General features: G+C 54.9%; 1 protein-coding gene across 1 annotated transcript; it reads right to left on the bottom strand.

The window, feature by feature from the left end:
* Nucleotides 1-324: 324 nt before the first annotated feature.
* Col6a1 (collagen type VI alpha 1 chain) lies at nucleotides 325-17,654 on the bottom strand. Its single transcript, XM_059282210.1, has 35 exons — nucleotides 17,404-17,654; nucleotides 16,515-16,644; nucleotides 15,029-15,229; nucleotides 13,317-13,476; nucleotides 12,874-13,002; nucleotides 12,771-12,791; nucleotides 12,578-12,598; nucleotides 12,449-12,493; nucleotides 11,510-11,563; nucleotides 11,015-11,059; nucleotides 10,872-10,898; nucleotides 10,397-10,423; nucleotides 10,250-10,294; nucleotides 9,909-9,962; nucleotides 9,641-9,703; nucleotides 9,190-9,252; nucleotides 9,045-9,098; nucleotides 8,921-8,956; nucleotides 8,517-8,579; nucleotides 8,071-8,133; nucleotides 6,889-6,951; nucleotides 6,606-6,668; nucleotides 6,276-6,326; nucleotides 6,023-6,058; nucleotides 5,701-5,763; nucleotides 5,460-5,525; nucleotides 5,221-5,256; nucleotides 4,776-4,812; nucleotides 4,459-4,467; nucleotides 3,875-4,008; nucleotides 2,962-3,071; nucleotides 2,669-2,852; nucleotides 2,373-2,553; nucleotides 1,878-1,907; nucleotides 325-1,725 (listed from the first exon to the last, which is right to left on the bottom strand). The coding sequence occupies exons 1-35, from the start codon at nucleotides 17,522-17,524 to the stop codon at nucleotides 1,103-1,105; spliced, it is 3,108 nt and encodes a 1,035-aa protein (XP_059138193.1). The 5' UTR covers nucleotides 17,525-17,654; the 3' UTR covers nucleotides 325-1,102.
* Between the last annotated feature and the right edge of the window lie 3,246 nt (nucleotides 17,655-20,900).

Here is a 20,900-nt window from a genome sequence, read left to right as displayed (position 1 = left end):
GTTGGATAGGATTTCATTTGGTTGAGTTTTGTTGGAACTGGGGTGATCTGGCTGGGACTAGATGGTCTGGAGTTATCTGTTCGGACAAGCCCATCAGGCCCTTGTGTCTTCTGAGTGTGCACTGCAGGGTGGTATGTCCCTCAGCACTCCAGCTCCCTGGTGTGGGAAGGCCTTTGTGCCCCTGGATTCTTCCTCTCAGAAACAAATGGGCTGTGTCCACGGGCCAGGGCAGCGTCTCCTCGGCCCCGTGGTCTGTCTGGCATTGGCTTCTCTTTCCAGGAGTGATGGGTAGTGTGTGCGTAGATAAAGGGAAGAGGCCCCGAGAAAAATGGAAACCTTTATTAGCAGAGATAGTTGGCTTGGGCCAGATGAGGGGAGCATGGGGGACCATGACAAAACTAACTAAAGGAAGTCTTCAAAAGGGAGGACAAGTCACCAGTGTGAGGAGCAGGAGCTCTGGACTGGTTCTGACAGGACGCTCGAGTGTGAGCTGTCCAGACTAAGCCTCTCTGCACAGGAGGCCCTTGCAGGTAGCACCTTTGCTCTCAGAGAGCAAGGACAAGAGGCGGGAGCCAGCATCTCCGGCTGCTCATGCTGAGCCGCTCTTAAGGGCCAGGACCAAGGTCCACGTCGGTCACTGACAAGCACCTGATGAAGAGGAGCGGTCTCCTCCACGTTTGTGTTTGAAAATGCTCTTGATCTCAATTTTCCTAAAAGCCGTAACCCGGCAAGCTGGGCTCACGTGAGGGTTTGCTTCACTTTGAGTGTGGAAGACTCGACACAGACAGAAGCTGCAGGGATGGTGTGGAAATGGTTAGGGGCAGCGAGGAGGAAGATGAGATGACTGGGTGCAGCCCAGATGTGGAGGGAGGTCAGCAAGCACAAATCGAGGGAGGAATATAGACAGGCGCTCGGGTGAGCCACGGAGGACATTATACAAAGCCAACAGTGTGCATCTCAGCCTTCCCTCTAAGACAGTGGAACTGACCAGCTGGTCAGGAACATTTGGGTCACATTTCCTACTCCTGTTTGGTCAGTGGTGGGAAGGGCAGGAAGGCCGGTCAGAGTGTGTCCCCATGCGCACAGCCACATGTGCGGCCCTCTAGCCCAGTGCCACCTTCCTGGAGACTGTCTGGTAGAATACGCCACGAAGCAGGGCCTGGTAGTTTGGTACACGGAATAGGTGGCGCTCACCAAAGGCCACATCATACTCCGCGGTCTTGCCAGTGACAAGCACACGGATGTGGGGCTCATTCACCTGGGGTCCCACCACCACCACAAAGATCTCAATGCCTGCACGCTGGGCCTCCTGCACAGCCTTCTCAATGGCCTCCGCTGTGGCCCCCTGTGAGTTGCCATCTGAAAACAACAGGATTCTCTTCTTGGTGGCACCCGATGAGGCTTCTCGGTAGAAACGAGTTACATAGCCCAGGGCGTCATTGACGTCTGTGGCGTCATTGATGAAATCCATGCTGTCCACAGAGCTGGCCAGCACTGTGTAGTTCTGCAAGAACTGAAGAGCTGCCCGCCCTGGCTGTTGCTGGCCTAGGCCACTGTACTGGACCACAGCTACCCGCACATCCTGGGAGGGATCCGTCCTGCCTGCTGACAGGAAGCGCTCAGCCAGGCGCTTGGCGAAGACCTTGGTGGTTTCGAAGTTGTGGCTGCCAACACTGGCTGAGCCATCTAGCAGGATGGTGATGTCAGCCGGGGAGGAGAATGTGACTGTGGGGTAGAGATAGTGGCCTGAGATTGGATGAACTGAAAAGGGATAGCCAGAGAGCACCCAGATTCTGAGAGCTGCCGAGCCCCAAAGGAGAGAACCCAGAGCACTGTGGGGCCTTTCCTACCCCGTCCTTCCCCATCATTGTACTCACTTGGGCAGGTATAATCCGGACACTTCTTATCTGGAAAGAGAAATCGGGTGACGTGAATGCCATGCCTCTGCGACCCTCTGCACCATGCCCACTCTGAGTCTCAGAGGAGGAGATGTGGTTTGCAGGTCAGGCCCTGTACCGTGCGGCTGACCAACTACCCGTCATGCATCTGGCACAAACTGCATCCCTTGACCAAGTTGTCCACATCATGGAGTCAGCCCGACACGAGGCTGACATACAATGGACCCGTGGTGTTGAGGTGGAGACCTTGGCCCATGCATGTGGACACAAAAACACTTGTTCTCAAGTTGCTCTGCTGGGCCAGAGGTCACCCTGGACAGTGCCACACAGCCTAGTCACAGTCTTTCTTGAGGTGACAGTGTCAGGTGCATTCTGAGGGCTGTTGCTAGCCCAAACAATCCCAGATAGCTGAGGGGACATGTCTAAGACAGGCCCTGGTACTGCCCACCCAGCCCTTTGATCTCCAGCACGCACCTATGCAGATCTGGGCTGTGATGTTCTTCAGAAAGCCGTCATCTAGAAGCTCTGCATAGTTCTCCTTCACCAGGGAGATACCAGGCCGGCCTTGTGACAATAGGCCTTGGCAGGAAATGACGTTGAGTTGGTCAGAGCCCGCGACAAAGCCAAACACATCCTTGATGCCCACGGAAACTACCTGCAGAGGACAGGTCGCATGGGTCAGCCTGACTCTGTACTTCTTCCCTGGAGAACAGCCACCCATGTTTTCTGGAGGCCCTGTTCAGTCACTGTGGGGTTGTGCAGCCGCCCACCTGAATGTCTGGGCCACAAAGCACACTGAGGGGTGTTGTGTCCCGTTGAGTGTCAGAGCGCCCATCTGTGATGACCAGAGCGATTCGGTTGTTCTGGGTGGGTGGAAGCAGCCGGTCCCGGGTGTACTGCAGCGCCTCTCCTGTGAATGTGCCGCCAGCCATCCACTGCAGCTTCTTCACGGCTCTGCACAAGAAGACAGATAGGCCAGGGTCAAAGCCAGAGTCAGGCTCCTGGTTGGGCCAGGCCCACTATAGGACCAGGGATGGGGCAGTGATCTGGGGAATCCTCTCACTCTTTGAAGTCCTGGGCGTTGCGGATGTTGGGGCTCCGCATGTCCACGTGCTCTTGCATCTGGTTGTGGCTGTACTGTACCACGCCTGCATGTGAGTGCCCTGGTTCAAACTGTAGGAAAGATGCCATCAGATCTGGAGTCTAACACCCCTATGGCCTAGAATCCCAGCCTGCCAAGGGCCTCTGCCATGAGGCCTGAGACCCCTGCCTGCTCATTCACCCAGGGCCTTCTATAACTACTCCCACAGGCCCCCAAGGCTCTGTACATAGCCCTCCCAGGTTCTGTCATAAAAGGATGAGCTCTGGGCCCACTGTCAAGATTCTCTGTGCCGCATGGTGCTGTGGGATGTTCTGTATGGCAAATGTGTTGCTGATTGGTCAGTAAATAAAACACTGATTGGCCATTGGCTAGGCAGGAAGTATAGGCGGGACAAGGAGGAGAATAAAGCTGGGAAGTGGAAGGCTGAGTCAGAGAGACACTGCCAGCCACCACGATGAGAAACAGCATGTGGAGATGCCGGTAAGCCACGAGCCATGTGGCAAGGTATAGATTTATGGAAATGGATTAATTTAAGCTGTAAGAACAGTTAGCAAGAAGCCTGCCATGGCCATACAGTTTGTAACCAATATAAGTCTCTGTGTTTACTTGGTCGGGTCTGAGTGGTTGTGGGATTGGCTGGTGAGAGAGATTTGTCCTGACTGTGGGCCAGGCAGGAAAACTCTAGCTACAGCATGGTGGAAATGCATACATATAGCTTCCGTGGACATTAAAGGTGTGTTTGGCTTTGTTGCAGGCTCCGACCAGCTCAATGAATATATAAATCATTGTATACAGTGATGAGCCAGGAAGCCAAGGTGCAGGGGTTCAGCTCTCTGTTGGCTCTACCTGTGGTCCCGTGTTGGCTTGTACTCACCTTGACCAGCTCATCCTTGCTCAGCCGGTCAATGACCTTGATGATGAAGTCCTTGGCAATCTCAAAGTTCTGTAGGCCAATGCTCTCAGAGCTATCCAGCACGAAGAGGATGTCAATGGGGCCGCATGTGCACTCTAGGAGGTGGGATGGGCCAGCCCTTAATGCCCTTCTACAGGCTTCCCTCGGTACCCCATGGTCCCACCCCACATTGTGGATTATGAATCTTCTCCCCTGTCTCCTTGGGAGCTAGGCTTGCCAGGTTGGCCTTCATTGACCAGACCCAACAGTTGCTACCCTGGCCCCTTCATCCTCACTCTCATTCTGCAGAAGAGTGAATAAGACAGGCCTGGAGGTCGGGTTCCTGCTCCAGCCTGTTGATGGTTCCTCAAAATGTTAGGGAGAAAGGACAGGGAATAACTGTCCTGGGCCTGCATGACCCCAGGGTACTGCTCACTGGGAAGGCATATGGGTGAGAGAGCAAGGGGGATGAATGAATGGCTGCTTCTTTGGTAGCCACTGCAGAGCCAGTACGGGTCCACTTAACACTGCACAGGAATTCCCAGGAGTGGAGAGGCAGCACTCACCACAGCAGGCTGAGGAGAGAGGAAAAAGAGCACTAAATAGAACAGCTCCACACTACAAAGTGCCCTGTCCTGCTCTGCCTAGCTTCACCTAGCTCTGGCCAGACCCTCAGCATGTCAGGGTCCCTGAAATCTCAAAGCATGTGGAGCCCAGCCCTGGTTCTCCCGTGTAGGGGACCTGCCAATCTCAATAGTGCCTAGGCCCTGCCTGGCTGTGCCTCCCACTCTCAGAGACCCTTCTGGAGCAGAATGCTGGGCCCTGTGGCTGTCAGGAACTTGCTGGCTCATTAAGAAAGTCACCCTAAGTTCCAGATACTCACAGCACATTTTCATGATGATATCCAAAATCTCGCACTCCTGAGGAAAGAGGTGAAAATGTTAATGTGGCTTAGGCTGAGGCATCCCCTGTGGTCACTGAGAACCCCCTGGGGGTTGGATCTGTGCAGGGACTTCTTACAGACAAGAATGTTCCCGGATTAGCGCCCCCCAAGAATGTAAGATATGTTGCAGTTACCAACACATAGCTGTCATGTATCCCCCATGGCCATTTTTTTCTCCCACGGCTATCCCATGTCCCCTATAGTCATCCCATGTCCCATGGTAGTCACACATGCCTGCGGTCTGAGTGCAAGGCTTCAGGCATCCTGTCCCAGATGCCCCCATCTGTGAACAGTGTTTGGGAGCTCCAGGTTTCACTAATGCCCCATCAAGATTCATGGCCACAGTGGGCAGCCCCCAGATCTCATTTACAGACACCCTACTTACATCTGGCCCAGGTGGTCCCACATGTCCTGGAGGTCCCTGTCAGAGCAAGAGCAGACAACGACTGAAAATGGGGAGTTTGTGCCCAAGGATTCCTAAACTATATGTCTTCTAGGGACCTCAGCGTCTCCAGCTGCCCTTGGGGCAAGTCTGGTCCTGTGAGTCTTTTGGCTTCCACCTCTAATTGCTGTATATGGCCCTGTCTCACATCCACCCATAACCCCTGCAGCCACATCACCTACCTGGGGTCCTTCTGGGCCTCGGTACCCCTTTGCCCCTTTGGCCCCACGGGGTGAAACGTCATTGTTCTGGAAGGAAATGGCATGGGGTCAGCAGGAGCAGCCGTGGGTACCAGTTGCCCTCACTCTGGCCCAGGTGCTCCGGCTCCTCAGAGTACATCTCCAGCCTCCCCTGCTCCTCCGTTCCAGTGAGCAAAGCCTGCAGGGTTCACACTCTTGAAAAACTGCCCCTCACCCCACTTACATCGTCTCCTGGGTCTCCAACTTCACCCTCATCCCCCTTGAGGCCAGGGTAGCCCTTTGTGCCCTGCGGGAGAGAAAACACATGGGTTAGTGGGATCTGGGATGTAGAGAAGGCAGAGAAGATGAAGGTGAGACATGGATGGAGTGTCCCTGAAGCAGTCAGTGATGTTAACCCCAGAGTCACTTATAAGTGCATGTGCATGCTGCCTGATGTCATGTGGGAAAGTGCTCATGGTGTGTTGATTGTGCAAGCCCATGCAGGTGCATGTGTGCAGTGTGAACACACATCTATGGCCTGACAGAGGCATTGTGGGGATACTCACGTTTAAACCAGGGGGGCCTCTGTTGCCTGGATATCCCTGTGAAGGAAGATAGAATAGTTAATCAGGATGGAGCGGGGAGGCAGACAACAGCCAAGTGAGAACCACAGGTGGATGGGCCCAGGGCTGGCCCAGGCCCAGGTCCAAATGCCTGGACTAGCTGACGGCTCTGGTCTATCTCATCCAGCAGGTGCCTGGGTGGCCAGAGGGATACCAAGTGGGTCTTGGTAGGTACATAGGGGCCTATAGCACTCACGGGAAAGCCGGGGAAACCTTCTGTGCCATTTCCTGGTGGACCATCTTCACCCTGAGAATGGATAGAGCTGCCGTCATCATGTGAGATGGCGGCTAGATGCCTGGAGGAAGTCCAGGACAGCTGTGTCCCCAGCCAGGGAAAAACTCCTCCCCAGGTCTGCCCTGGATTAAACTTTTAAGCAAGAGGGTCTTGCCTGAGTCATCCTCATTCTTGAGAGCTGACTGTGGATACCCCCAGACCTCCCCAAGGGGCTGAGTAAGGCAAATCCCAGCTGCTGAGTCTCTGGTGACCCAGCAGTAGCTCAGTAGGGCTGTTCTCCCAAATGCTCACCCTTTCGCCCATCAGTCCCGGGTCTCCAGGGGGTCCAGCAGGTCCTGGAGCTCCTCTGAGACCCTAAAGGAGAGGAACAGGTAATAGCCAGGTCATAGACAATGTGAGTTTGTGGCACACTATGCCCCCTGGGACCCAGTCTCTCCCAGGGCAAGAGAGGGAAGACCAGGTTCAGAAAGATGGGATGGGGGGATGGGAGATGCTACAGGACTAGGGTCATCCTCAGGGTGACACTCAGGGCCGGCCTCCTAGGTGAATAGCAGCTCAGTGGGCATGTACTTACCTCAGGGCCTGGAGGACCCTCATCACCTCGGTATCCTTTAGGTCCAATGGGGCCAGCCTCACCCTGGGGGATTAAGAACCATGAGAGCTCAGCTCACTGTCCCAGACCACACTTGTCTTCCTTCCTTCTGAGAACTGAGAGTCCCAGACCATGGGGTTCTATCTCATATGGAGAAAGTGGGCTCCACCACTGTCATCTAGGGCCCTGGACACAGGGGTGGAGAACCTTGGGGCCTCATGACAGGTGGGGCCAGTGGCCAGCATGGGGTGTGGTCAGGGTGGGATTCCTGCAGGTCCCTCCTCTCCACTATCCATGCTGGAGCCTTCTCTTTAGGTCCCAGGCTACGTGGCTGTCTTCCTTTTGTCCACAAGCCCTCAATGACTGTACTGGGAGGGACGTCTACCCCTGGCAGTACCTCCATAAGTAGTTTCTCTCACCAAGTCTTCAGTCCCTTCCTTACCAGACTTCTGACCACATGGACACAAACAAGGACAAGGACAGACTCAGGCATGATGTCTGACCTATCTACCTAGTTCACTCCTGATGGCTCTGGAGACTAGATCTGGTCTGGAGAGCTGAAGCCTCAGTGTCTCTGGGTTGAGCCTGGCTGTACCGGCCCTGGCTCCCTGAACATGAGCTCTGAAAGATCTTACCCACAGCCTTAGATTATAGAACCTCTTGTGTGTTAATTCTCCCAAACTCACCTCTATCCAGTCTCATACTCACGTCTCCCAAGGACTCAAAGAGCTCACCTCCATCCACCCCATAGCCTAGGGACTCACTTCTGGTCTCATGGCCAAAGTCTCCCTCCTTGTGTGGCCTGGTCTCTATTATCCCTCACTCCCACACTACCAGGCCCTGTAAACATAACAGCTCCAGGCCAGAGATCTAGGGAGGTATGGAGTCTACAAGTGACCATGTCCCACAGCCTCCAGGACATCCCTTGGCCTCGTGTTGAGCACTGACACACACCCATTCATACCCAGCCGAATCCAGGCTAGCTCTGAGTGTGGACATTAGGTGTCTGCAGGAACACACGCCTCTAGGAGGTCCCCCATGCTAACCCACCAGGAGCACTTCGTTCAGAAGACCCAAATGAAGCACTTAGCTTAGTACTGAGTGATGTGTGAGCCTACAAGCTGCGAGGCCTCACGGTTCCCTGCAATACATTAGGCTTCCTACCGAATCTCCAGGGATGCCAACAGGGCCTTCTCTTCCTTGGTCACCTTGTGGTCCAGCTTCACCCTGGGGAGAAATGAGCCCATGAGTGCAAAGGTAGAGGCCACATGGCCAGCAGCAATGTGCTCTAGGAGTAGCAGGCTATCTCGGTGGCCAGCAACTGAGGCACTCTGGTGAGGACTGAAAGAGCCTGCTGAACTCAAAACTGTAGACCAAGGCTGGCTCTAGATTCTCCTCCTCTGGTTGGGACCACCAATGAGCAAGCCTCTGATGGGCTATGGACTGATGCCCTACCTTGGATGTGCAGAGCCCTGGGCAGTTCCAGCCCTCCATAGGAAGGCTGGAGGGTTGACGTCTAGACACCAATAAGGCTGTACAACTGGCTCTGTAAATCTACGTTCAACTCCAGCCTCAGTGTGTCCCCTAGACAGCCCCAAGGCATGACTCACCGGGTCTCCCCTTGGGCCTCTCACACCAGGGGTCCCCCGAGGTCCCCTTTCACCAGGGCCACCCTGTGTGGAGAAGAGCGGACATGAGGCTACCCGAGATCCAAAGCTGGGAAGGGTGGGAGCTTGAAGGCCAGGCCCAATCATTTCTCCAGTTGTCTCTGTTGCCAGATCATTCCAGAGGTAGGCCTCTGTGTTCTTTAGGCCGCCTGCCTCCATAGACTGCCAAGTGATCCAAGGCCAGCACACAAGGTGAAATCTAAAATGGCTAGGGTCTGGCTTCCTGCCTAGCCAAGGCCTGCACACAGAAGTACTAAGGACCTACAGTGGTCAGGCCCAGGCCAGGCTGCACAAGCCTTTCCTGTTGATGGTGAGGACAGTAGTGGGGTACCATTCAGCTGACTCACCCTCTCTCCAGGGGGACCATCTGGGCCAGCGTTCCCCTAGGGCAAGGAGAAATAGCGTATGTTAGTCTGTGCACAAGCCTGCACTCAGCCCGCAAGTGGGGATGGACAAAAATGGGGTGTTTACCTCGTCACCGGCCTCTCCTTTCTCTCCAGGGGGACCAGGCTCTCCCGGATCACCCTGGGGGAGGACAAGTTGAGAATGACCACAAGCCCCAGCGTCCAGTGTCCATGAGGCTCATCCCATCCCCTCATATGTCACATCGTCTCACCTCATCTCCAGGTGGCCCTGAGCTCCCTGGTCTCCCAGGCTCACCGTCTGCTCCAGCTTCACCCTGGGAGAGATCAGAGAGGTCATGGATGCTTGGTCCATGGTCCCAGACACTGGAAGCCACATAAGGGCCTGGGTCCAGTGACTACACTCTCTTACCCAAACCTCAGGTCACCCCAGCCAACTCTAGAAAGAGTTCTGATCTCCCAAGGTCCTCACAATTCGCCCACATCTGCATAGTGCACCCTGGACCATCTCAGCCTTAAAACTCCTCAAGTTCAGACTGAGATGCTCGATGGTTAATGGCAAAGTTGAGTCTGCCTGTTGAGGTCTCATGGATGCCCTTCCCAGAGCCAGGCTTGTCCCTCACACTGTGGGTGCCAGGAGGAAGGCTTGACCTGAACCTTAGTGGATATTGAAATCCCCATTCTCTGGGGCTGCCTGTCACCTACCTTTTCTCCTTTCAGGCCAAAGGCACCAGCATCCCCCTTAGGACCTGGGGGTCCTTGAATGCCCTGGTGGGAAGATAGAAATGCAGGTCACAGCTAGCCAGGACCCCCATGGGCCCCAGATAAGCGCCACCCGCAGACTGAACAAGCAAATCAAACGAATTCACATACAGCTCATTCATTGGGCAGAGTCAGTACAGCAAGGGTTGAACCAAATCCCCAAGCACCATGATTCCAAAATATAGGGGGGGGGGGAGAGGAAGTGACTTACATCGAATCCTGGAGAGCCCTTGCAGCCTGGTAGTCCTGGGAACCCCGTTTCCCCCTGGGAGAAGGAAACATCAAGATTGGAATGGTTGAGCGGAGACTTGAGCTCTGTCCATCCAAGCCCCTCCCAGGAAAGTCAGGAGCCCTCGGAACTTAAGTGAGTCACTTGAGGTTTACTACGACCTGGGTCTGGGCAGGAAACATCACCTGACTCTCACTTCCAAGTTTCCCAGGAAGGCCCACCACGGGAACTGCACCTGCGCACTTGGGGCACCCCCTGGCTGTGTCCACATTCCTTCTTAGACAGCATACCCCACCCTCTTAGCCCCCGTGCCTCATGATTACCTTCATGCCGTCCACCCCGTCAATGCCACGCTTGCCTTTCTCACCCTGTGAGACACGGAGACAAAAGAAAGAAGGTTAGACAAAGGCCAGATGTCACTTGCACTGGCCCACGAACAACATTTATTTCCCTGACCCAGCCATACTTACCTTGTAGCCTTTGGGTCCTCTGGAGCCCTGTGGAGACGGGAAGAAGAGGGTGAGAGGTAGTCTGCTGGGGCAGAGGGCAGCCCCCACTACACCTCCATTCTCCCATTAGGTGGGGGTGAGGCGTGTGCAGTATGGTGGGCCCACTGTGAATGCAACACCATCCCATCGACCCAAGAGAGCAAGGATTGTGGCGATCGGGGACACAGGACAGAACGGGTAGGGAAGAGGACAGGGCCTGCATTTGGAGGCTCTCCGGGAACTGCCCACTGTTACAAAGTGACATTTTCCATCTCCAGTCCTCTCTGATCCAGGTGGCCTGAGGTGGCAGCAGAGCTCAGGGGACCGGCTGCATTCCCCCTGAGGCATTCCCCCATGCTACCCCTGATAGAAACACTAGCTGTCTCCCTGTGATGCTCATCAGTTAAGATAACTCTCTGTATCCGGAGGGACAACCCCAAAGCTGGCCCTCACTCACCTTCTCTCCGCGGCTCCCTTTTTCTCCCTATGAACCAAACAGAAAAAGAAGGGATACGTTATTGTACAGACCAGTTTGCACCTTGCCGCCAAACCCTGATCCATTCCACCCAAAAGAGGTCACTAGGCATTCGGGACACATACCTTCATACCCTGGTACCCGACTGGTCCAAGATCCCCAGGTCTTCCCTGGAACAGAACAAGAGATGGTCAGACATCCCTGGATAGCAGGGGAAGGTCCCACTCAGGCCACCTCACCTCTCACTGCAGAAAGACCCATACAGGATCCTCGAGTGACCTGCTGTGAGCTCCCTGGAGGATCTTCCAAGATCTCATGGCGAGCTCCAGGAGGAAACCCAGGACACCCGGAGGGAGGAGATGGGGGACACAGTACCCCAGAGGAGAGGGAGGGGAGCCAGGTCACCCTGAGGAGGGCTAGATAAGAAGGGGAATTGCCAGGAGACTGATCACGGCCCAAAGCAGAGGTCCTGGGACTTGTTGGCTTGACCCCCAACGGAGGACAGGCTGTGTGATCTGTGCTCAGAGCTGTTGTTCTGGAAGTTTCTAAGGCTCAGATCCCCAGCCTCAGGCTTCTCAGCATTTGTCCCCATCCTCACGCAGACAGTAACCCATACTCACAGGGTCTCCAGCTTCTCCCTTCTCTCCGGGAAGACCAGGCTTTCCTCGTTCCCCCTGGAAGGCAGAGGAGATGAGCTCAGGGGGACCAGGTCAGGAGCCATGCCCATCTGTTCTGGAAAGCTGGGCAAGACCCCTTGGGCATGAAAAGGGTCTTCAGAGCGATTCCATCCAGGCTCCAGAGTTCTTCTGGCCGTGGTTCTGGGCCTGCCTGGGTTCTGGGAGTCCTCCCCCCGGTTCCTCATGCTGTGTCACCCTGGCTGGACTTGGGCCTAGAGCTGTGCTTCTGCCCATAAGTTCTCAAGGCTGAGCTGGTGTGCTGCTCCAGGCCCAGAGGAACAGGAGGACCCAGTGTGGATGCTCCGGGGGTGGGGGGATAGCTTAGCTCTGTGAATGATGGCCATGTGGCAGGAGAGTCACCCTAGACCTGACCTCAGCATTTCCCATGGTGTTCAGATTTGTCCCATGTGAGCCACAGTAGGGCCTGGACCCCCAGTTTCATTCCCAGCTCCACCAGAAGGCCCTTTGATTTCAAGAATCAAGTGGATGTCGAACTGACACTTGAGCCCAAAGGCAGCCTTCTGGATCAGAAGGGGAAGGCTCTGCAACCCCAACTCCCACACCCCAAACCCACATTAAATGCATGCCTGGACTTTCTTCCCGGACAAAGGCACCTGCCCAGTCAATGTTGGGTGTACAAGGTTCCCAAGGAGGTGGGCACAGAGCTATGGCTTCCAGTGGTTCCATCTTTTTTTTTTTTTTTTTTTTTGGTTTTTCGAGACAGGGTTTCTGGGTGTAGTTTTGGTGTCTGTCCTAGATCTCACTCTGTAGACCAGGCTGGCCTCACAAAGATCTACCTGGCTCTGCCTCCCAAGTGCCAGGATTAAAGGTGTGCACCAGTGGCTCCATCTTAATAGAAGCAAAGCAATTTCAGCTACTCACCTCATAGCCAGGGTCACCTCGGGGCCCAGGAGGTCCTCTGGCAGCCTGAAAGAAACAAGAGAGACCCTATTCATCCCCAGACCCTAGACAAGGCTCAAGGGACCAGTGGGAAAGGTGGGCCACACGTACCTGGCACTCAAAGGTACAGCACTGTGGAAGAAAGGGATAGGAGATCAGTCAGAATCCAAAAGCAGCGGATGGGTGCCCCAACAAGGACAAGAAAGGGCTTCGGGACACTCACTCCAACAGGGGGGCTCACTGCCAGAGCTGGGACCTGTGCAAGACTCAGGCCCTGACTCATGACTCAGGGGGAGGCACTTACCACTTGCTCCACATTATTTTTCTGAAATGGAAATCAAAGCGTGAGTTACTCTCTCCTCTGGGCACAGCCCTCCTTCCCCCAGCCCGAAGAAGTCAGTGCTCACAATCATGTCCACAATGGTGTCAATCGTCTGGCTGATGGTCTCCTCTGCATCGCGGCTATGCCCCCAGTCAGCGGCTGTGAAATTGCGCCGGTATGTGTGGTCTGTGGCGATGATGCTTAGCCGTGGCTCCTGGGCACATGGAGGGGGAGAGAATGAACTACCTCCAAAAGTCTGTGCGCCCCTGTGAACTGGGTAGTGGTGGCAGAGCCAGTACGGAAATACCCAAGCTCCTCAGTGGGGGTGGGGTCAGCCCTTTGAAGGGCTAGGACTATCTACTGGGATGTCTCTACCCCAGAGGTCACACCAGGGGCCCAGAGATGGGAGACCTTGAAACCCAAACAATAGCAGAAAAGAGGACGCCAGTGGCTCAGGGACCCAGATGGCAGGAGCCCAGAGGCCCTCCATCTTGTGCGTTGAGGGCGTAAAAGGAGGTGGGGTCTTACTAGGTGGTCAGGTGTGATGGCCACAGAGAAGACTTTGATGCCCAGGTGTTTGGCCTCATTCACTGCGTCTTCCAGGCCCCCACACGGTTCCTTGTAGCCCTCTAGAGGGTGCCCATCCGTCACCACGATCAGGTACTTGTTCTCCTTCAGGTGGGAGCCCCTGGAGAGGTGGGTAGCATGAGGCCCCGTTCTAGGGCTCGGAGCCTGGGAACCAGAGCTGAGACCCTCAGAGCTGGTGGCCAGAGGTCCAGGAGAAGGACCTGAGGCAGTTCTGGACATGCTGTCCCCTTGTCACCCAGGGACCAGGATTCACCATTGATTGTAATTATAAAAAAGTATCAGGTCTTGTTGCATGTCCACATCTTTGAGATGCACACTTCCAGGAAAGACACCGGGCCTCTGTTTGCACTCTAAGTGGGCATCATCTCAAGGTGCCTTGAACTCCAAACCTCTGAGAACAAGAGAGCCAGGGGTGACCCTGGGCTACTGGGGGGGAGGGGTCCTGTGGAAGGCAGTTGATGTAAGAGGCAGAGGGACTCACAGATAGCTTCGAATTGTTTCACCCGAAACAGTGCAATGGGCCTCCCTGAGGAAGGGGTCAGAGTGGGATAGGGGGCCACACAGACATCAGGGCTTTCCCACATGCTGGAAGCCACACCATGTGCATTCTAGAATATCCACCGTCAAGTTTATTCTGTGGATTGCACATGGCGGCCATGCTCTAAGCCATGCCCCCAGTCTAGACACTGGCCTTCTCACCTCATACAGCTACAGATGGGAGATAGGGTCTCGCCCATCCCGTGCAACGTCATCATGCATTGGTGTTGACGTGGAAGGACTAAATGGGCCTTGGAATGGGGCTCAGCCCTGCAGCCTCACAGTGCTGGGGTATCTCAATGAAGCCACAGAAGGGAGGAGTGGTGAGGGGCAGGGATCTCTCCCCTGAGCTGGCTGCACTGGGCAGCTGATGCCGTGGGAGGCTGGGTAGATGTGTAGCTTGTGCCTACCCTACTGGTCATGGGGCGTCCTGGGAAGGAGCAGGGTCATAGCCACCTGTCACCCATCAGCTCAATGCCTGGGTCCTTATGGGAAGGCATCTAGCCATATGAGGAAAGGGCCTCAGACCCACACATGATAAGAAGTGAAATGGAAGCCATTCTGTCCACTGCTGAAGGATTTGGGTTGGGAGGTTCCAGGGCTGTGCTGCCGTAGCTGGACTGCGGTAACTGGCTTCTCTCTCTCTCTCTCTCTCTCTCTCTCTCTCTCTCTCTATCTATCTCTATCTCTATCTCTATCTCTATCTCTATCTCTATCTCTATCTCTATCTCTATCTCTATCTCTATCTCTCTCGGTCACTAACTGATTCTCTGTCTCTGATGCCGCTTTCTCTGGGAGGTGACCAGGGCCATTTAGTTCACCAGTTGAGACAGTGGATAGACACGTGGGTGGAGCCTGGGGTATGGCCCCGCGCTCTCTGGCAAGGTGAAAAGGTTTGTGGCGATAGGCACACTGCCCCCTGAGGTAGTCTCTCTAGACCCCAGTCACTTCAGTACTCGATGGGTGACAGGCAGCCTGGCGGAAGTTGACCTGGCCGTGAAAAACAGGTAAGGGAGGCCCCGTAGCCCACGGATTGAGAAGGCCTGTGTCTGGAGTCGCCTGAGACTGTCCTGGCTGATAGGGTCAGACTTTGAGAATGGCCCTGCACCACTCACCCTATGAGCAGCTCCTCCAGCCCCTTCTTAATGGCGCAGTCCGTGTAGGTGCCTTTGCCGAAGTACTTGATCGCATCCACGCTGGCCTTGAGCTCGTCGCGGCCACTGGGCATGCGCGTGAGCCCTCGGATGATCTCCACCTCGTCACTGTAGTGCAGCGCACCCGCATTCCAAACCAAGTTGCGGTCACAGCGGTAGTACCTGTGAGTCGTAGGTGGGATGAGGCTGAGGGGAGCTTCACCCTGACCTTCATGAAGGGACTTGCTGTCCCACGCGAGGGTGCTGCGTCCCCATCTCACAGATGGGCAGGTGGCTCAGGGGCCTATGACCGAAAGGACAGGCGGTCCCTGTCCTGGAGCCACACAGTAGGCCTAGCTGGACAAACTAACCTGAGTCTCAACTGAGCTGTAAACATGACCCCAGCTGGGGTCACGGACCCCCATGTACTGCAGAGGGCTAGGTGAGGATAGAGGCAGGCACAGGCCAGTTCTAAATAGGACATGGGGATTTCTGAAGTGGGTCCAAGTTGCCTCTGCCCTGCTCGGTACCATCTGGCCACACAGCTCTCAGAGGTCTGCTATGGTGGCCCATGTGGTTTTTCAGGAGATAGGGTGACCACGGTCTCTGTAGTAAAATGTAATTCCACCCATATCACACGTGGGATCCTGAGACACAGAAACTGAGTAAAGTGACTGAGGACACCTCACTGCCTTCTGCATTTGGACCTCCCTTTTCCTTCCTACGGCCCCAGAGGCATTCTTTCTAAGTTCAGGTTTTTGATCTCCAAAGTCCCTGATGTGGGCAGCCCTGGGGGTGGATGGTTCACTCTGGTCTTCCAGGGGCCACGTTTCTATGGGCAGGACCTGGGCCCTGGCTGGGTAGTTAGTAGGGTGGAGGCTTGGATTGGCTGAGTTCCTGTCCTCACACTGACTGGCCACTGTGCAGGAACCTTGGTAGGGGAGGAGGCTCACTACCTACACCCTTCCTCGGGACCTGCCCCCACCCTCCCTTCTCAGTGCCCCGTTGAGGAGGCAGTGAATGAAGTATGCTATGTCCCATACTCCCCTCCTCCCCGCCTGTGTCGAGGACACTGGGATGTTTGGCCCAGGACGTGGGCAGAAACTCTGATGGCCGTGTGGACCAGGTGGGGTCCCGCTGCATGCAGGGCTTTAGGCATCAGGCGTAGCTACATACCTGGCTGACTCCCCAGACTCCTGCCTGTGTTTGGAGTACGGAGACTCCACATCTCTATACTCAGTATTGTCTCCTCAGTCCTGCTGGCAAGATGGCTCCTCCCCATTGTTCCATCTCACACTTACTCCTGCATCCCCTGCACACCTCCCCCCCCCCACCTCCCAACCCCACCCCCCAGCTGCATTTACATGGGACGGAGCTCTGGGCCAGGAAGTGGGAAGTTAAGCCTCAGCTCTGCATGCAGGTCCACCCCCTCCTGAGCCCAAGACAGGCCAAGGCAAGCTCACACTACCTGTCTCTCAGGTTGTCGATAAAGCGCTTGGTGAAGGATTTCACCTTGTCCACCAGGGCCCCATAGGGTTTCAGCCTCAAGGCCACACTTTCCGAGGTATCCAGCACGAAGAACAGATCCACAGGGCAGTCTGAGCCAGGGAAGTTCCCATAAGGTCACTTAGCCATGCCCTGAGCCCCGCTGGGAGCACCAGGCCCCTTCACATATCCCCATTTGGGCCAGGGGCTCCCTGAGGTACCATCCAATCTCAGCAACAGAGCTCTGGGCAGGTGATGGCGGCCCACCCCATCACCTGCCTGGTAGACAACACCCAGCAGGGTCTGAGTGACACCCAGGGTGCCCTGTCCCTTGAACAGAGCCTCACTCAGTTAGAGTGGCCTTGGCCAGTTGTAAAGGGCAGGGGCTGCCTGGGAGAACTGGATTATTTCTCATTATGGTCTCAGGTTCGACTCAAAGCCATGACCTCATGCTGAGGTGTGAAGGGACAGGTCACCTATACAGGCTATCAAAGAGAGAATAGCAGTTCTGGGTCTCCCCGACAGTCATTCACTCGGGACAAAAAACGGACCCGGAGTGGTGGCCACAGGCTCCCCTCGCTGGTAGGTCCCCCTGGAGTTTCCCAGTCTAGTCACCTTCCTAGTGAGAGGTGACAGGACTCCAGGGCCTTGTGGCTGGGAGCTGAGTGTTCCGCTGCTTCAAGATGGGAACTGGGTGGAATGCAAGGTTGGACAAGGGACAAGGCCCCTTCTTGGTGGCTCTCCACGGAATTAAGATGAAAGAGGACCAGGGACAGTACCTGGGTTGGGGGAGGGGGTGGGCATTGAGTCTATCTCCTTCCAGGCCTTCCGGGCAGCTAAATACAGCTACTCAGCACCACCAGTTCACTTACCTTGGAAGGCAATAGCTTTGGAGTCCTGGATGTCCTGTGCGGCCACCCAGCAGGCCTGTAGCAGCAGGGGCAGCAGAGTGTGGGCCAGCCTCATGTTTCTGGCTGGCCTGCAGGTCACCATCAAGTGTGGGCCAGGGTCAGGGTGGGCGCTGGTGATGAGAGAGGAAGAAGTTGTCTCTGCTTGCTGCAGTTAGAGCCCAGGGCTGGCGAGAGGGTGGAGGGAGGGATGGAGAGGGAGGGAGGTGCCGGGAGCAGAGGGGGAGAGGAGGGGGAGGGCCTCAGAGCTGAGTGAGTCACAGCATCGGGGCTCCGGAACCCTGAGGAGAAAAAGCCCCTCTCCTCTGGCGGACTATGATCTGAGATACTCCTGGGCTGTGGGATTCCAGTTGCCACAGTGTGCAGGACGGTTGCTCGCTCGTAGTCGACTGCCCTGTGCAATAAAGAATGAAATGTAGTGTGTACGAAATATGTGATCCCCAAAGAAGTTTCAGGAAATATTTCTGGCAGTTTCATTCCAAACACTGCCTGTGGGACTGACCAGCAGCCCAGTTTACTGGTGTGAGAGCTGACTTCCACAAACACTGCTTTCTCGGGCGCTGGAGATGTTCCTACAGCTGCCTCTCCAGTTTAAAGACTTGTTTGCCAAAGGTATATTGATCTTGACTATGGAAAACGAAGTTGTCAGCAATAACCGTATGGATGGAAGTGTTTGTGTAAGAGCCTCTCTCTCTCTCTCTCTCTCTCTCTCTCTCTCTCTCTGTGTGTGTGTGTTTGTGTGTGTGTGTGTGTGTGTGTGTGTGTGTGTGTGTGTGTGCGTGTGTACACTGATAAAGTCCCTGGAGGAGAGGGCTCCAGATAAAGCCAGAGCCATCCTTGCCCAGAGAAGATTCCAGAAGAGTGGTGTAGTTGTTATAACACAAAGCTTGATTACAAATAGTAACATCACTAATAGTAAAAAAGTTCTTTGAAGAAAATAGCAGTGACGCTTGATCCCAGGACTCCATGAGATTGCATCCTTAGTTTTCACGTCTGACTGACACTAAGCTCATGTACCCCCACCCTCCGGCCCCCACTCCATAGCTTCAAGCTGTGGCTTTGGGCTGTGGCCTCATACTCTACATACGGCTTTCTTATTTGGGCTTTGGAGTCCCCACAAGCTGAGCTGTTTCCTCCATAGGGTAGTGACCCTCGTGTGCTGACATTTGGGGAACAGAACAGGGATACCGAGCAGTAAAGACAGCTCAAACCCTTCCAGCCAGGGCCTGGTGTGAATGTGTTGACGAATACCCTGGTGGGCACATGGACAGATACACAGACAGTCATGCTGATTCCCACGCTGGGCTCTCAGGAATGTGCTCTCCTGAGCCAGAGAGACCAGAGGTCTGTCGTGTGTAGCAGTGATAGCAGATGCTCAGCATCACATGGGGACAGTCACAGCGCTTTCCTGGTTGGATTCGAAGCCATGCACTGCCAAGCAGGCCTGGCGGGTCTTGGGACAATAATTAAAGGGTGGCCAGGGAAACATAGGGTACCAGTGCTGACCCCTCAGCAAGCTACATGCCAGTGGCGGGTACTGGACCACCAGCCCTGCTTCACTTAGCCGGTGTTTCCCAGGATGGGTGGATGATACTGCAGAAGAAGCCTCAAGATGGGAAGTGCAGCCCAGTGGTGCCGCCAGCTGTGACTTGGGGGGATGTTCTAACCAAGGAATTCAGAGCAGACCCTTCAAATGGCTTTATTTGTCCTTTTATAGCTAGCCTGGTGCTGAGTCATTGGCTTCATACGGTGGGGGCGGGAGGGGGCTAGTGCTCTGCAGTCCTCAGCCCAGGCATACACGCTTACCCGCTGCCACTGTTTCAGCTCCACAGCACCCCGCCCTCAACCATGACACTGTTCCTTCATTCCTACAGTCTCTCCCTCTGTCCTCTCTCTGCCTCCTTATCTCTGTGTTCCGCTGTCTCCCCACACCCCAAGATCCCTTTAGGCCCCTGTTGAGTCTTCTCAGATCATCTCTGGCCAAGCTCCTTGCTACTGACGCCCCCCCCCCCCCCGACTCAAATTTTTGCCAGGCTGCAGGTCACGTTTGGGGGTATCTCCCCTTGGCAGTGTGCTTTTGAGCCAGCCGGGCCTTTGGTGCTGGGAGAAAACTGCCCTATGGAGCAGTCCTGGGAAGACTGGGTCTGGGAAAGCGTGGGGTACCAAGGGCCCTGAGACTCAGCCCTGTGTAAGTAGATGCTTAAATCCACGTGTGTGTGTGTGTGTGTGTGTGTGTGTGTGTGTGTGTGTGTGTGTCCAAAAAGGGCAGAGCAGCAGCAAGCCCACGACTCTCTCCCTGTGACCTGAGGTCCTCTCTTCCCTTGCAGACTGGCATACAGTCCCTGGGGCACTCAGGGCCAGGTGAGCCCTGGATCTGAAGTTCCAAACCAAGTTCCAGAGGCTTTGTCAAGTCTCAAGCACCCAGGCAGCATGGTTGGGGGTCAGTGAGTCAAGTGGGCAGCAGGGGGACCTGTAGGCACAAGGCTGCTAAGCAGAAGGGTCAGGCCTGAAGGGGGAGGGGGCCACAGATAGGATGCCTGAGGGGCTCTTTCCTATTCCCGGCTCCCTTGTGATGGGGATGGGGTGTCAGGCTTTTTACACACCTAAGAAGTGACCCACTGACATTGCCTTTGTCAACCCTGAGGTGGCTCTGGAGCGAGGCTCTGAAGTCTTGGGCGTGGCCAGGAAGGAGTGGAGAGCCACTTTTCTCCGTGGAGCAACAGCGCCCCCTCTGCCTGCAGGTGACCAGCCCCAGCAGCACGTGGCCTCTTTTCAAAGGGTCTTTTCTACCAGCTCTTTGAGGAAGACAAAAACAAAACTTTTTTTTAAAAGCTTGCTTTTGGGGAAGATAGGGGTGTTTAACATCACTCAAATCCTGCTCAGTGTATGCAGCCCCAAATGTCACAAGGGCACCACCATGGGCATGATCTCGTGTCTGACTTAAAACAAATGTCCTTTAAACTATACTCACTATAACATACTCCAAAGCACGAGATTTGTTTTCAAATATATGGTCTATTTGTAGTTGCAAAAAAAAAAAAAATTAGAAAACTAAAAGATGAAAACCTCTATGTGCTTTTGCTCTAAGAACTGCAGTGGTTTCATGTGACACATGATGGGTGGCAGGTCCCTGCCTCTGTGGTGCCTGCCTGCCCAGGCAGACATACATACATACATACATACATACATACATACATACATACATACATACATACATACATGGCATCTCCTACCAGGAGGGGACAGGCTGTGACCGAAGGGCTTCATGAAGGGGTAGTGGGGTCTTCAGGGAGAAGGAGTACAGACAAGAGGGGCCTGGGAAGCCCCCTGCTCTGATCTTGAGCCAGTGAGCCCTGGTAGTGACCCACTGACTAGGCCCCACTGTTCCCGAGCCCCATAGCCTTCAGAGAGGGGTATCTGTGAAGGAGAACCCTATAATCCGTGGTCTCAGTTGGTGACTG

Source organism: Peromyscus eremicus, chromosome 16_21 (genome assembly GCF_949786415.1).
Source record: "Peromyscus eremicus chromosome 16_21, PerEre_H2_v1, whole genome shotgun sequence".
Classification (NCBI taxonomy): domain Eukaryota; kingdom Metazoa; phylum Chordata; class Mammalia; order Rodentia; family Cricetidae; genus Peromyscus; species Peromyscus eremicus.
Note: the sequence above shows the minus strand (reverse complement) of the source record. Positions and strands in the feature narration are given on the sequence as shown.